The following is a 17,921-nucleotide window of genomic DNA, read 5'->3' as shown; positions in this document are numbered from 1 at the left end:
AATTCAAGTGAAAGTGGTGGTGTGTATGAGTCTGTGAAAGTTAAAACTCTCTAAGCATGGCCATCTAGATGCGTCAGTCGGCCTGTGATGTCCACGGGTGTTGTGCAAAGTGATTCGCGTTCGTTTTACTATATAATCGTATCTTGTTTTCGGACATGCGAATATTTCGATACAAAAAACCATTCTGATTATTATTTATCGTGATCTTATAGTTAGGGTAAGTCGCAACATCGAAATTAATGGAATTAAGTCAATATGAACAGGTTACATACGTCGATATTAGCTCTTGTAATGAGTATCTTCTTGATCCAAGCCTCGGATCCACCATACGAAAAACCTACCGGTAGTTTTATCAAATTTTTCCCTTTAAAAATTCCCGCTCTTATTTACACACCTTTCGTAACTAACGTACATAAAACATTAAGCACGGAACTTCAACCACCGACTTTGGATCCACAAGAACTTCATCCATCGACTTTGGATCCACAAGAACTTCATCCACCGACTTTAAGTCCACAAGATTATCAATCATCACAGGCCGATGATTTATTTAAGGACCCTACGATGCCTCACGTAGCAGTGTATTCAACTTTACAAGATTTTCCACGAGATAATTTCAATTCCGGTTCAAATTTACCTTCATATCCATCGGTAGATGCGTATCCATTAAGTAATCGTACTCAATTCGATGGCGACGTTCCGGAAAACTCTTCTTCATCGAACAATACCAACGGTTTAACTAAATTACATAACTACCTCGTTCAAATTAACGATGAATCACAAACTAACAAGGAAAAAACCGCTTACCAAGAACTATTAGAACAAGATTTCGTAAGACCGCTGCTTAAACTTTACGAAAAAGAGATACACCAGGATTCGGATTACTTAACTAATACTAATAACCGTATTTCCAAAGAAAATAACGTGGAAATAACCGCAAATAAAACAAAGGAAATAGCCTTAATTAGAAGATACGATTCAAATATTGACGATACTAAAGATAAAGAACACATCGGGGAAATTCTACCGGCGGATTTTCACAAAAATCGAAAACGTGTATTTTTCGCTCGAAAATTAAATCCCGTCGGGTTCAAACCGAGTTTAGAACGTTCGGAAATCATTAGATTTCCCATGGCGTTTCCATCGGGTGCGTCATCCGAAGGATCGGACGTGTTCGTTACGGAGAACGTTAATAGGATTAACGAACAGTATTATTCGAGATCGCCGCGTTTGGGGATACCCATTTTGGAACAGTTCCGGATGCCTAGGAGGTATAGGGGTTTTAGGGAAGGTTATTCTGACGGACAGCAAGTTCATTTCGATCCTTCTGCTCGTTATCAAACGGTTTGGTCTTCCAGAAGACCCAGAGTGATATTTCCTACGGAGCAAGTTACGTTTAGAGATCCCATCAAAAGTCAAGATGCGGAACCTGATTGGTTGGCTGGAGATGGTACTTTGCAGGATTTACAAGAGCAGGATATTAGAGATAGAGGTAAGTTATTGCTTTTTCTTTCTATTAAAATAGACTTTCTGGAATGTTTTTTCCAGATTTTTCTTTGAAAAGTTTCGAATCAGTTCAAGGTAATCCTTATCATCTCGAACCTTAACAAGAACTTTGTCTTCTGTCGGAAATTCTTTTCTGTACGTTACTTCGATGTTTTTCTTTCATATGATATCTCAGACACCAGCTTATAGTTAAAAGAAACAAATAAAAGCCTTAAATGGTGTATCAACTCAAATAATTAAGTGTTAGGTTAGGTGTAGTGTAGTGTTAAGTGTTAAGGTGAAGAGAGCCTTATTGACATCTCTATAAGTTTGAATGGATTTTTCTTTCTATTAAAATAGACTTTCTGGAATGTTTTTTCCAGATTTTTCTTTGAAACGTTTCGAATTACTTCAAGGTAATCCTTATCATCTCGAACCTTAACAAGAACTTTGTCTTCTGTCGGAAATTCTTTTCTGTACGTTACTTCGATGTTTTTCTTTCATATGATATCTCAGACACCAGCTTATAGTTAAAAGAAACAAATAAAAGCCTTAAATGGTGTATCAACTCAAATAATAATTAAGTGTTAGGTTAGGTGTAGTGTAGTGTTAAGTGTTAAGGTGAAGAGAACCATCTTTGGGTCCGTTAAAAGTCATTAAACTAGAAAAGTCGTTAAAACAGTAGGCCTCAATAAACCAATAAACGTGCATTTCGTATTCAATCAAGACACGTACCATTATATATAATAATATAATGGAATTTTCGATAGTGATATTGCTATCAAAGTATTCGCTAACCAACGTGTTTCAGAGGTCAGTAGACATAATATAGTGTAAGCGTTGTTAAATGTGTTGGAAATATACCAGTGATATCGAAGATATGGTTTTATTAAGTTCCCACTGATTGGAGGCACTCGCCCTTCTACAAAACATGCCAGGATTCGAACCTGGAACCTTTCAATCACCGCAGACGAGCCTAAACGCTAGAACCACGCGGGTCGGAAGACTACAATTCGTTTGCCCACAATTTAAGGAAGTGATCACATTATATATTTCAAGATGTTTCTTCATTATATTAAGTCGTTAGTTGTGATTTGTGTTCTTAAATGCGGATTTGATCATCATCATTGATTAAAATGTTTTTCGTCGACTAATCTTTTAGTTTCGGTATATTTTACTACATATGGAGCATTACATTTTGATTTCAATTTAACACAATTCAGAAGCTTTGTTCGATTCGTCAAGCCATTGACTTTTACCGTATTTTTTTCTCAACTTCTAGATTTTTCCTCGCGAAAAATTACAGCCCTGTAAAGGAAAGTTTTTTCTATATCAGGGCTTTTAGAATAAACCATAACCTATTTCCAGCAATGAAATTACCACAACGAGCTTCTCTTAAAATCAATTAGCTGCGATTTTGATAAAACTGTAGAGGTGTTTGATATATAAACAAGCCAAATTTTCATGCAACATTGAATGTATGCGAGTGGAACTAATGCTCAAATATGCCTCAATTTCACGGTATACCTTATGATTAGAGTGCTTCAAAGTGAGAAGCATTCATAGAAAATTATCGCACGAAACAACTCAAATGGCATTCGTATGATAACACGTTCTGAGTACGTTCACCATTAGAAATGTCAAACTTGACAATGAAAGATTTGACATATTCAAATCGGTGTTGCCACATCTCAAAATTTACGTAGTAACCTTCGTCTAATAGATGTAATACTTTGCGAATGCGAAATTGAGGAGATGAACTAAATAATCTTGTTGATATGAGCTATTTTCGAAATATTTCAAAAGTTATTACTTAACCAATATAACGTAATATTTTGTTATTAGCTAATAGAATCAACAATCATGCAGGTATGACTATGAGGAATTACCCACGAAGAGATATTCAAAGAATTATTTTTATGTAATGATAATTTTATTTTTCGTAACTTCAGGAACATACCCGTATATTGAGACGCGTTAATTGAAAAAATGAAAAATAGACTGAAAAAAAATGATCCGATTTGAAAATGTGAAAGACTTTTCGGAAACTAACCCACAACGAGATTTATATCTCAGTTTTGGAACGTCAGGTTCAATTTTCGGTGAAAATTTCGAATTTAAAATACAAGAATTTTTGATATTTTTTTAGTTGTATAATGGATTTTGAATGTTTAATATTTGTTATTGAGCAGTTATCAATATGAGAATTAATATTAGTCAGTCATTTAAATGGAATAAATAACTTTTGAAGTTCAAAATATCATAGACAAATAAAACAACCCTTGAGTTGATCGCATTTACCCACCGGTGTAAGAGGGTAGAAGGGATCATAAAATATAACTACGACCCGATCAACTCGTACTGTTTCCACTTAAGGGAAACGGGATAAAAGCTGGGTTCATTGCAGAAAATCTTCTTTTCTAAATCTCTTTATACCCTTTCGAATATGGGAAAAAAATTTTTTAGTTTTCACTTTTTCTCTATCCATTTTCCAGTTCGCTATCTCTAAATTTATTTTTCCATTTTCTCAAATGCCTTCCAGATCTCTATCTATTCTTTGTTCTATAATTATTAGATCTTCCTAATGTTTTTTGGTTTTTATATATATTTTTTGATATTTCCTTCCATTCTCAGGTGCTTTATCCATTTATCTTTACTAGTTCTAGGTTTTTGAAGCCAATTATTATCTCTATTTTATAGTTTTCTTTATTTTATTGTTCCTATTACCATATTCTTTGCTAGATACAAAGAACTATGACTTTTGTTTTGTTTTTTCTATAATATTTTGGGGAAACCTATTTTCATCATACTATCCCATGTCTATTGAGGCTTTTAGATCAATAAATCTTTTTTACTTCTTCCCTATAAGCTCAATTTTCCCATCAATGTGTTTTCTTATCTTTGTCTCAATGATTCTTGTACGAAGATGGTTCCAGAATATCTGACCTGACCTAGAGATGTTGCTAAGCCATACGACCTACGATGACCAGCATCGCAGTGGTCGACCAAATGAGGTGACGACTCTAGAAATGTTGAAGATAATCCACAAAGTGGTACTGGATGATCAAGCGAGCTAGCAGACATAGTAGGCATTTCAAAAAGTGTTTCCCTATTTTCCCATATTACTTCTTTCGTGGTTATCTATCGTCATATGATCCCCTCTTTTTCTCCAATTCTTCTTCTCTATCTCTCTATTCTCTATCTATATTCAATCGTATTCAAGCGAGGCCTTGCAGAGGAAACGAATCCTATATCAGGGCAAAACAAAATTCTATTCCAAAATCCTCAATTCTATCATTTCAGTTGATATTGCTTCTAAATTTTAAATGAAGGAAAAATTAATAACAATAATTCAAGATCGCTTGAATTATTTCGAACTTCATAGAAGAAAGTATTTTACTCGAAGATGACACTCATAAAGAATAAAAAAAAACTGTGGTTTTTCCGCTCTGTCAATTTCGTTACGTTCAATTTTGAATTGAACTTGAAACATTTCAGGGTTCTCTGCGTAAACTAATTGACATACACAAGACATTTCTTTGTTATTTTCGAGTAAAACATTAAAAAACAAGGATAAAATGAAAGGAAACTAAAATTTTTTCACATTCTTTGTGATGAGAAAGAAGTTGTAAGTTTAAAGTCATTTGGAATAGATGGATAGAAAGAAGAAGTAAAAATAGACATTGGTTTAGTTGAAAAAGAAAACAAGACATAAATGATACAAACAAAAAAGAAAACAATACAAAATAGAGCAAGATACACATGTAGAAATGTAAAGAAAAAAGAGTCAGAAAGTTAATAAAAGATAGCGAAGTAATGGAGGAAGTGAAAGAAAGAGTAGATCTGAAAAATGACGAAAAATAATGATTCTTCAAGAAGAAAGGATGCAAAGACAGATATACATAAAATAGAAACACTGAATAAAAAAAAATCGACAAACAGCAAGATGGTGGATGGAAGGATAGAAAGAGAGAAGTAATCAGAGAGGGATGAGGAAAAACACGGAATAAGAGACGGAAAGTGATAATGGAAAGGGAGCATTGAAGAAACAATCAAACAAATGAAAATAGACAATAAGAACGGATAAGGTCATAGTCTAAGAGAAGCGCAGAAAAGCAGAAAGACAAACGAAGAAACGATAAAAATTTGAGAATTGAGAATACGGGAGGATGACAAAAAGACGGAACAGATAAAAAATAAAAATAAAAAGCAATTGAAACAGATCAGAATAAAGAGTGTAAGGACAAAAACAGTTTTCAAAATCAAATCACAGTTTATTTTTGAAGATTACAATTTGTAAATATAAAGCATCATTTATTTTTTACTAACAAAATATTTCAAAGACAAAGATGGCTAATTCTTGGAAAATTATGAAAGACAAATGAAAGATTTTTGAAAAAAGACAGTATTCAAAGACAAATGATGGTTTATTTGTGGAAATAAAAGTTATGCAAAAAAAGGACAGTGTACTTTTGAGAAAGACAATTTCTGAAGACAAATGACGTTTTATTTTAGAAAAAGACAGATTTGAAAGACAAATTACTACTTTTTTAGAGAACAGACAGAATTCAAAAACAAATGACCTTTTATTTTTGAAATAGACAGTTATGAGAAACAAATAATAGTGTACTTTTGAGAAATACAATTTCGAAAGACAAATGACGATTTAATTTAAAAAAAGACAGATTTGAAAGACAAATGACTACTTTGTTAGAGAACAGACAGTATTCAAAAACAAATGACCTTTTATTTTTGAGAATGACAGTTACGAAAAACAAATGACAGTGTACTTTTGAGAAAGACAATTTCTAAAGACAAATGACAGTTTATATTTGAAAAAAAGATAGTTTTGAAAGACAAATGACAGCTTTTTCAGAGAACAGACATTATTCAAAAACAAATGACCTTTTATTTTTGAAATAGACAGTTATGAGAAACAAATAATAGTGTACTTTTGAGAAAGACAATTTTTAAAAAGAAATGACCATTTAATTTAAAAAAAGACAGATTTGCAAGACAAATAACTACTTTTTTAGAGAACAGACAGTATTCAAAAACAAATGACCTTTTATTTTTGAGAAAGTCAGTTACGAAAAACAAATGACAGTGTACTTTTGAAAAATACAATTTCTAAAGACAAATGACGATTTAATTTAAAAAAAGACAGATTTGAAAGACAAATAACTACTTTCTTAGAGAACAGACAGTATTCAAAACAGTATTCAAAAACAAATGACCTTTTATTTTTGAGAATGACAGTTACGAAAAACAAATGACAGTGTACTTTTGAGAAAGACAATTTCTAAAGACAAATGACAGTTTATATTTGAAAAAAAGACAGTTTTGAAAGACAAATGACAGCTTGTTCAGAGAACAGACATTATTCAAAAACAAATGACCTTTTATTTTTGAAATAGACAGTTATGAGAAACAAATAATAGTGTACTTTTGAGAAAGACAATTTTTAAAAAGAAATGACCATTTAAATTAAAAAAAGACATATTTGCAAGACAAATAACTACTTTTTTAGAGAACAGACAGTATTCAAAAACAAATGACCTTTTATTTTTGAGAAAGTCAGTTACGAAAAACAAATGACAGTGTACTTTTGAAAAATACAATTTCTAAAGACAAATGACAGTTTATATTTGAAAAAAAGACAGTTTTGAAAGACAAATAACTACTTTCTTAGAGAACAGACAGTATTCAAAAACAAAGGACCTTTTATTTTTGAGAAAGACTGTTACGAAAAACAAATGACAGTGTACTTTTGAGAAAGACAATTTATGACAGTTTGTTTTTGAAAAAAAACAGTTTTGGTAGGCAAATGACATTTTTAGGTCAGTTTATGTGAAAACAATTTTTGAAGATAGAGATGGTTGATTTTTGAACAAAGACAGTTTTGAAAGGCAAATGACTGCTTAGTTTCGATAAAGACAGTTTTTACATATATACATTTTCATAATGACAAATTGGTTTCAAGGACAAATAACGTTTTATTTTCGCGGAATGGTAAATGTAAAGATAGAAAAAAAGATGACAATCAATAAAGGCGAAGAGAGAAGAAGAGGATAACCGATAAAAAGAGAAAATGGAAAGAACCAGTCGAAAGGTACCAATTAAACAAATGTATGGTGGACTAAGAAGGTAATAGTCGAAGAGAGGCATAGAAATCCAAATGGACAAACGAAAAATTGAAGAGATAATCGAAAGGCAACGAAAAAGTAGAAAGATGAGAGAATGAGTGAGAGAGAGAGAGAGAGACGACAAAAAACAAGATAGAAACAGATAGTTGAGGAAAAAATAGAAACAACCGGAATAGATCTGAATAAAGATGGACGTCATGGAAAATCAATAATGGAAATAATGCAAAAACAGATAACAATAAGCGTATACAGAAAAAAAATATGAGAGCCATATTTTAAAAAACAGAAGCGATTACGAAACGCCAATTATATAAAATCAGAATATTTGAAGAAATCAAAAGAACCATCATTGTCATACGTCGAGCGATCTTTGTTTAAATCTCAATTAACAAATCAAACAGGATTTCTAAACTTGATAGGGTACCGTTAGATGTTTCTTGCGCAACTAATTTCGTAATGCACTGTTAGAGAATTCGGTGATTGAACTCGAACCCGCAGTTAACATTAAAAATGCGATTATAATTCAATCCGGTATCGCCGCGTCCTAGGAATGTTTAGCTTATAAATATGTTAAATTCACTTTTTATTGGTTACACTGGTTGATAAATGTCGAAAAAATTCAATCCGTTCATACATGTATAAGTTTTTTTTTCTAATCGACTCATAATAAATCTGACGAAGACGACATTTTAACAAAAGAAAGTGAAGTGGGAATTGTATATTCTGACACATTTCCTTCTACAGACGTTCCGAAAAGATCTAAAAAGTGATGGGGATTACGAAAAAGGGTTTTATTATAAAAACACACACCTTTCCAAACGTTATTTCCATTTATTGACTCAAATTGGGTCCCTTTCAAAGCAGATCTTTTTCTAACCATTCAAAGAAATCTGAGCAGACCCGTTGACGCAAGAAGTTTTGGTCAGGAGACAGATTTTTTGGCACGCACCAAATTCGCACAGACTTTTGTCATGTGTAATTCCTCGAATAAAATTTTTTATCGGTGTTTACAGCCTCGGCAATCATCCTAATGCTCATTCGACGATTTGCACGCACGATTTGGTTGATTTTGGTCACTGTTTCAGGAGTTGAAACAGTCACAGGGCGACTTGTGTGCTGGTCATCTTCGGTGCTCTCTCGGCACTCACTAAAGGGCTTACACCACTCAAAAACACGTGCACGAGATACAGAATTGTCTCCATAGGCCTCTTGCAACAATTTATAGCACTCAGTCGGAGTTTTTTTCAATTTAACGAGTAATTTGAGATTGATACATACAAGATTTTTGTCACGAGAAAAAAACAAGTTCGCTTTAAACTGCTGCTGCCCAAATACTATAATAGTGACGGAAACGTGTTTTTGTACTTGCATAGACAAGATATTTAGATACTCAACGCACTATTAGCTTCTTACCCCACCCGTCTAGGGCGCCTTCTCGTTATTCAATAGCCAGACCTCATATTTTACTATTTACTCTTTTGGACAGTTTTTTTAAATTTCGGAATACTTTTTAATTTGTATCACTCAATTCCTATTTGATCAACGTTCTAACCTGTACTTTTCGAACTGAATCCCATTTTTTATTTCCCCTGTATAACAAATATTACTCTAATCTTCGAATATTAATAAATGGCAGATAGTTTGGAAGAAAAATAAGGGGATGTTATTGAAAAAGGCGGATTCTAAAGATTTCTTAAGAAATGTGGCAGTATATTTTAATTTGACAGTTTTTGAAGACGTGAAGTTTATTTCTTGAAAGAGACAGTTTTCAAAAGTAATTGATGGTTCACTACAGATTTCTAAGATAAATAGCGTTCAATTTTTTGGAAAAAACTTTATTTTCCGTAAAAGATAATTTCTATAGGCAAATAATGATTCAAGATAATATCTGAAGACAAGTGACAGATTATTTTAGTGAAAGCAGTTTCTATAGACAAATGACGGTTTATTTTATAAAGAAAACAATTATCAAAGGAAAATTACAGTTTATATTTGAAAAAGTCTGTTTCTGAAGACAGATTACATCAGTTTCAGAGAAATACAATTTTCTAAAACAAATGACGTTTAATTTTTTTGGAAATATAGTTTTCAAAAGCAAATAACAGTTTATTTTTCTGACTGACACATTTTAAAACAAATGATTTCCGAATAACTATCGACTCTATAGACCAATGACGGTTTATTTTTAAAAAAAGAAAACAGTTTATAATGACAAGTATATTTTCAATAATGACAGTTTTTCAGGACAAGTGTTAGATTATTTTTTGAAAATGAGTTTCTAAAGATCAGTGACAGTTTATTATTGGAAATGACATTTACTAAAGACAAATGTTTGTTTGTTTTTGAAAAATACAGTCTACAGAAATACCCTTTTCAAAAACAAATTCTTTTTGGAAAAAATATTCTAAAGACAAATGACGATTTTAAATACTATTTAAAGACAGTTATAAAAAACAAATGACAGTTTTTTTTAAAAGGCAGTTTCTAAAGGGAAGAGACTGTTTTTTTGTTGAAAATGAGTTTCTAAATATTAGTGACAGTTTATTATTGGAAATGACATTTACTAAAGACAAATGTCTACTTGTTTTTGAAGAATACAGTCTCTAAAGATGTATGAAGATTTATTATTGAAATAGACAGTCTCTAAATGCAAATGACGGTTTATATTTTCGAAAAAGACGGTTAATTCTTGAGAAATACCCTTTTCAAAGACAAATGTCAAATTCTTTTTGGAAAAATATTCTAAAGACAAATGACGATCTTAAATACTGTTTAAAGTTATAAAAAACAAATGACAGTTTTCGTTTGAAAAATGAAGTTTCCAAAGACAAGTGACTTTATTTTTTGAAAAAGAGTTTCTAAAGATCGGTGATAGTTTATTATTCGAAATAACATTTACTAAAGACAAATATCTGTTTGTTTTTGAAAAATACAGTCTCTAAAGAGTATGAAGATTTATTATTGAAATAAACAGGCTCTAAATGCAAATGACGGTTTATTTTTTTGAAAAAGATGCTTAATTCTTGAGAAATACCCTATTCAAAGACATATGACAAATTATTTTTGGAAAAAATGACGATTTCAAATACTGTTTAAAGGAAGTAATAAAAAACAAATGACAGTTTTCTTTTGAAAAATAAAATTTACTAAGGACAAATTTTTGAAAAATACAGTGTCCTAATATACATAATGATATATTTTTGAAATAGAAAATCTCTCAAGACAAGTGGCAGTTTATTTTTCGAAGGAGACGATTAATTCTTGAGGTAGAGACTTTTCACAGAATAATTTTAATTAGGAAAGACAGTTCAATAAGTCAAATGACAGTTTTTATCATTAAAAAGTCTAATGACGGTTCATTTTTAAAAAATTCAGTTTTCATAAGCAAAATACGATTGTTAGTTTCGACGAGACCACCCAACGGTCGGGACATTTTTCACCTACACATGATCCAGCTATCAAGTTAACTGTCATCAGATTATTGTTCGGATTAGGACGTGTATAAGGCTTCGTGACCAGGTACAAAGACGAAAAAATATGTCCTTGATTTAAACGAAACTACAACAGAACTCATGTCAATAGGGATGTTTCATTTGACTTCGTTAAAATTTGAAAAAATTGGTGTTTTGTTTGACAGCCACAGACTGTTTAATAATTCGTGAAGAAAATGTGCTCAAGACTAAGTTGTGATCGCACGAAAATAAGCGTTATGGACATCAAGTCGATGGATCACTTGGATATATAGTCACCGTTGACCACCGTTGACTACAAACATAACCATAACCAATAGAAAGTGAATTGGTTTATCATTCCTTCTTAAGCCGTATATAAAGACCCTTAGTAGTACCTATCGGCAATCCGTTTCCCCTGAAAAAACCCTCTTTATATTGATAAACGCGACTAAAGTTAAATAAAACTAATTCAAATTTTTTTCGTTATTTCACCAGGATCCGACAAAGTAGTTTGTGCTCCTGGCGCGAGTTGCCAATTCTTCCTAACCTGCTGGCTCTCGGGAGGGCTGTTGGACCAACCCTGTGACGGTTTATTAAGAGGATGTTGTTACAGGGGAAGAGTCGCGAAGAGCGGAGGAAGCGGATTTTTGGCGATAGGTACACTAGACGCGCCCCCCGATACATCTAAAAACAATATCGGATACCACAATTCGGATTTTCGTAAGTTAGGAACAATTTCTAAGCATGCTTTTATGGTAATATGGACAAACAGCTGATGTTCATAGAATCAGTTTAAATATAAAATCGATAATACAAACCTAAAATATATTAAGGTTAGAGAGTAGGTAGTTTATTTCTCTCCGATCCCTAACATTGTAAGGACATAACTCCGAAGCTCAGAATTGTTTATCAAAGCAGAATTAGAGTTTCAAATCTACAGAAAGAGAGCACTAAAAACTGAAATTAGAAAGTCTTTTAGCTCCAGGTACATTCTTATATATAAAGAACGAGAGCTCTTAACGCTTGTTCAAAGGAAAAAAATCGTTAATATTCTGTTGTAATATTTATGATCTAATGAAATATTTTGGAATTATGAAACGTCTGAGTGGAGATTTTTTATGGATTCCTCTCAAAAAAGTCTTTAGTGGAATCAGTAAGAGAATATTGGACTCGCGAGACAGCATTGGAGGGCTAAGACAAGCTACTGGAAACCAGAACCATTTGGTGGAATCGATGAGAAAGTTTGAAACTCTTGAGCTAACACAGTGGTGTTAAGACAAGCTACTAGATATCAGAACTTTTTGGTGAAATCAGTGAGAGAATATTGGACTCGTGAGGCAGCATTGAAGTGCTAAGACAAGCTACTGGGAAACAGAACCCTTTGGTGGAATCGATGAGAAAGTTTGAAACTCCTGGGGTAACACAGTAGAGTTAAGACAAGCTACTAGATATTAGAACTTTTTGGTGAAATCAGTGAGAGAATATTGGACTCGCGAGGCAGCATTGGAGGGATAAGAGAAGTTACTGGGAACCATAACTCCTTTGTGGAATTGATGAGAAAGTTTGAAACTCCTGGGGTAACACAGTAGAGTTAAGACAGGCTACTAGATATCAGAACTTTTTGGTGAAATCAGTGAGAGAATATTGGACTCGCAAGGCAGCATTGAAGTGCTAAGACAAGCTACTGGGAAACAGAACCCTTTGATGGAATCGATGAGAAAGTTTGAAACTCCTGGGGTAACACAGTAGAGTTAAGACAAGCTACTAGATATTAGAACTTTTTGGTGAAATCAGTGAGAGGATATTGGACTCGCGAGGCAGCATTGGAGGGATAAGAGAAGTTACTGGGAACCATAACTCCTTTGTGGAATTGATGAGAAAGTTTGAAACTCCTGGGGTAACACAGTAGAGTTAAGACAAGCTACTAGATATTAGAACTTTTTGGTGAAATCAGTGAGAGAATATTGGACTCGCGAGGCAGCATTGGAGGGATAAGAGAAGTTACTGGGAACCATAACTCCTTTGTGGAATTGATGAGAAAGTTTGAAACTCCTGGGGTAACACAGTAGAGTTAAGACAGGCTACTAGATATCAGAACTTTTTGGTGAAATCAGTGAGAGAATATTGGACTCGCAAGGCAGCATTGAAGTGCTAAGAGAAGCTACTGGGAAACAGAACCCTTTGGTGGAATCGATGAGAAAGTTTTAAACTCCTGGGCTAACACAGTAGTGTTAAGACAGGCTACTAGATATCAGAACTTTTTGGTGAAATCAGTGAGAGAATATTGGACTCGCAAGGCAGCATTGAAGTGCTAAGACAAGCTACTGGGAAACAGAACCCTTTGGTGGAATCGATGAGAAAGTTTGAAACTCCTGGGCTAACACAGTAGTGTTAAGACAAGCTACTAGATATTAGAACTTTTTGGTGAAATCAGTGAGAGGATATTGGACTCGCGAGGCAGCATTGGAGGGATAAGAGAAGTTACTGGGAACCATAACTCCTTTGTGGAATTGATGAGAAAGTTTGAAACTCCTGGGGTAACACAGTAGAGTTAAGACAGGCTACTAGATATCAGAACTTTTTGGTGAAATCAGTGAGAGAATATTGGACTCGCAAGGCAGCATTGAAGTGCTAAGACAAGCTACTGGGAAACAGAACCCTTTGGTGGAATCGATGAGAAAGTTTGAAACTCCTGGGCTAACACAGTAGTGTTAAGACAAGCTACTAGATATTAGAACTTTTTGGTGAAATCAGTGAGAGGATATTGGACTCGCGAGGCAGCATTGGAGGGATAAGACAAGCTACTGGGAACCATAACTCCTTTGTGGAATTGATGAGAAAGTTTGAAACTCCTGGGGTAACACAGTAGAGTTAAGATAGGCTACTAGATATCAGAACTTTTTGGTGAAATCAGTGAGAGAATATTGGACTCGCAAGGCAGCATTGAAGTGCTAAGACAAGCTACTGTGAAACAGAACCCTTTGGTGGAATCGATGAGAAAGTTTGAAACTCCTGGGCTAACACAGTAGTGTTAAGACAGGCTACTAGATATCAGAACTTTTCGGTGAAATCAGTGAGAGAATACTGGACTCGCAAGGCAGCATTGAAGTGCTAAGACAAGCTACTGGGAAACAGAACCCTTTGGTGGAATCGATGAGAAAGTTTTAAACTCCTGGGCTAACACAGTAGTGTTAAGACAGGCTACTAGATATCAGAACTTTTTGGTGAAATCAGTGAGAGAATATTGGACTCGCAAGGCAGCATTGAAGTGCTAAGACAAGCTACTGGGAAACAGAACCCTTTGGTGGAATCGATGAGAAAGTTTGAAACTCCTGGGCTAACATAGTAGTGTTAAGACAGGCTACTAGATATCAGAACTTTTTGGTGAAATCAGTGAGAGAATATTGGACTCGCAAGGCAGCATTGAAGTGCTAAGAGAAGCTACTGGGAAACAGAACCCTTTGGTGGAATCGATGAGAAAGTTTTAAACTCCTGGGCTAACACAGTAGTGTTAAGACAGGCTACTAGATATCAGAACTTTTTGGTGAAATCAGTGAGAGAATATTGGACTCGCAAGGCAGCATTGAAGTGCTAAGACAAGCTACTGGGAACCATAACTCCTTTGTGGAATTGATGAGAAAGTTTGAAACTCCTGGGGTAACACAGTAGAGTTAAGATAGGCTACTAGATATCAGAACTTTTTGGTGAAATCAGTGAGAGAATATTGGACTCGCAAGGCAGCATTGAAGTGCTAAGACAAGCTACTGTGAAACAGAACCCTTTGGTGGAATCGATGAGAAAGTTTGAAACTCCTGGGCTAACACAGTAGTGTTAAGACAGGCTACTAGATATCAGAACTTTTCGGTGAAATCAGTGAGAGAATACTGGACTCGCAAGGCAGCATTGAAGTGCTAAGACAAGCTACTGGGAAACAGAACCCTTTGGTGGAATCGATGAGAAAGTTTTAAACTCCTGGGCTAACACAGTAGTGTTAAGACAGGCTACTAGATATCAGAACTTTTTGGTGAAATCAGTGAGAGAATATTGGACTCGCAAGGCAGCATTGAAGTGCTAAGACAAGCTACTGGGAAACAGAACCCTTTGGTGGAATCGATGAGAAAGTTTGAAACTCCTGGGCTAACACAGTAGTGTTAAGACAGGCTACTAGATATCAGAACTTTTTGGTGAAATCAGTGAGAGAATATTGGACTCGCAAGGCAGCATTGAAGTGCTAAGAGAAGCTACTGGGAAACAGAACCCTTTGGTGGAATCGATGAGAAAGTTTTAAACTCCTGGGCTAACACAGTAGTGTTAAGACAGGCTACTAGATATCAGAACTTTTTGGTGAAATCAGTGAGAGAATATTGGACTCGCAAGGCAGCATTGAAGTGCTAAGACAAGCTACTGGGAAACAGAACCCTTTGGTGGAATCGATGAGAAAGTTTGAAACTCCTGGGCTAACACAGTAGTGTTAAGACAAGCTACTAGATATTAGAACTTTTTGGTGAAATCAGTGAGAGGATATTGGACTCGCGAGGCAGCATTGGAGGGATAAGAGAAGTTACTGGGAACCATAACTCCTTTGTGGAATTGATGAGAAAGTTTGAAACTCCTGGGGTAACACAGTAGAGTTAAGACAGGCTACTAGATATCAGAACTTTTTGGTGAAATCAGTGAGAGAATATTGGACTCGCAAGGCAGCATTGAAGTGCTAAGACAAGCTACTGGGAAACAGAACCCTTTGGTGGAATCGATGAGAAAGTTTTAAACTCCTGGGCTAACACAGTAGTGTTAAGACAGGCTACTAGATATCAGAACTTTTTGGTGAAATCAGTGAGAGAATATTGGACTCGCAAGGCAGCATTGAAGTGCTAAGACAAGCTACTGGGAAACAGAACCCTTTGGTGGAATCGATGAGAAAGTTTGAAACTCCTGGGCTAACATAGTAGTGTTAAGACAGGCTACTAGATATCAGAACTTTTTGGTGAAATCAGTGAGAGAATATTGGACTCGCAAGGCAGCATTGAAGTGCTAAGACAAGCTACTGGGAAACAGAACCCTTTGGTGGAATCGATGAGAAAGTTTTAAACTCCTGGGCTAACACAGTAGTGTTAAGACAGGCTACTAGATATCAGAACTTTTTGGTGAAATCAGTGAGAGAATATTGGACTCGCAAGGCAGCATTGAAGTGCTAAGACAAGCTACTGGGAAACAGAACCCTTTGGTGGAATCGATGAGAAAGTTTGAAACTCCTGGGCTAACACAGTAGTGTTAAGACAAGCTACTAGATACCAGAACTTTTTGGTGAAATCAGTAAGAGAATATTGGACTCGCGAGACAGCATGGAATTGAATGATCTGTAAAAAAAATAATCAATTATTTCATAGCAGTTTCCATGGTCGAAATCCAAAATCTCTAGAACATAAGTTTGACCTATGATCTTCCTCGTTGGCACGGAGGCATAGTTTCAGATTCCCTATACTAATAAAAAACATACATTGCATAGACATTCCTTTAGATCTCTGAAGACGATAATTTGGTTATCGAAACGCGCGTTCCAAAAATTTCAACTCGATTATTATGAAAAGGCTGATACTTATTTGTGTTTAAAAGAAACAAGTATAAATTCATACCCTTTGTGGTCATACTAGTGAAAATAATGTAATGAAAAAGGTAGGAAACGCGCGTAAATGAGCTTATAAGCGTGTGCAACCTTGTAGTGTTGTAAAGGGCGCCTTCCTATTGTCAAAGACAAATCCTAAGAATTTAATCGATTTACTGTAAATCACATAATTATTCATTGTATTATATTCAATAAAAGAATTTGAAACGTATCTGGGTAACTTGGTCTGCAGTTGTTTCTTCTTTCATACACCAGCGGCACTCCGGGTCGCTCTTAATACCCAAAGTGTGAAAGAGATTCAGTTTGTTAATACCACGTGCCTCTATCTATTTTCGTAAATCCTGCCTTGCCAGCAGACTTCCGATAGACGTAATAGCAGCACCAAGAATAGGTTCCTTCTCTTTGGTAGATTTGCCGAATACAATTTGGCGCCCGAACTTAGTTATCCGAGTGATAGGGGTCCAAAATAAGTTAAATCTTCAGACCATCATTCACCAGCTCTTGCAAGACGAAATAGAGACTTAATAAGAAATATTCGTAGAAAATTATTATTAAATTTGTAAGTTACTAAGTAAATATTTTATGGAAAAACCATTGGGACTTGGTCAAAAGGATAATTTTCAAATTATATTTATAAATATAGTTTTATTTGACCTTTCTGTAATTGCATTTCGAACTATCACCTTCACTTATATCACGAGATATACAAGACGGTTTGTAATTTTAATGACTTTCATAATAATCTTCACTGTATTATTATTTCTTGGTGAACTTCGAATGGCTCGCGGTGAAAGCAATACGTCATACGGTGCGGTAAAGCCTAAGAAATGTATCCTCTTACTTAACAATGGTGAAGGTTACAAGAAAAGAAAGTTTCGATATTGAAAATTGAACAGCTGTATTGAGGTAGGTAACGGGTAGGTGTTTATCTTTTGGCGCCATATATATCAAACGTTAATTAATTATTCGGCCGTGAAGATTTATTTTGGAGAAATTTCAATGTTGACGAAAATAAACTTTCTTGAGAATCGTTACGAAATCTTCATTGGAAAGTACTTGAAAGGGTATTAACCTTATTTAAGAAAGTATCGGTCGCATCGAGCGAAATATACAAGGAGAAGAAAGATATCGAATTCAATTTTTGAATAATTGTGGCGTTGGTGTAGTGGTGGGGGTTTCGGACATTTCCACCTACATCATCCCAGATTAGAGGTG

At 34.6% G+C, this 17,921-nt stretch overlaps 1 protein-coding gene across 1 annotated transcript in view; it reads left to right on the top strand.

The window, feature by feature from the left end:
* Positions 1-255: 255 nt before the first annotated feature.
* The window catches only part of LOC130447897 (uncharacterized), a 33,298-nt gene continuing 15,632 nt past the window's right edge, over positions 256-17,921 (top strand). The window contains exons 1-2 of the mRNA XM_056784944.1: positions 256-1,492; positions 11,579-11,803. Coding sequence (XP_056640922.1) covers positions 256-1,492; positions 11,579-11,803 — 1,462 coding nt within the window. The remainder of the gene's footprint in view (positions 1,493-11,578; positions 11,804-17,921) is intronic.

This window comes from Diorhabda sublineata, chromosome 8 (genome assembly GCF_026230105.1).
Source record: "Diorhabda sublineata isolate icDioSubl1.1 chromosome 8, icDioSubl1.1, whole genome shotgun sequence".
NCBI lineage: Eukaryota > Metazoa > Arthropoda > Insecta > Coleoptera > Chrysomelidae > Diorhabda > Diorhabda sublineata.
This window is presented reverse-complemented; position numbering and strand designations above follow the sequence as displayed.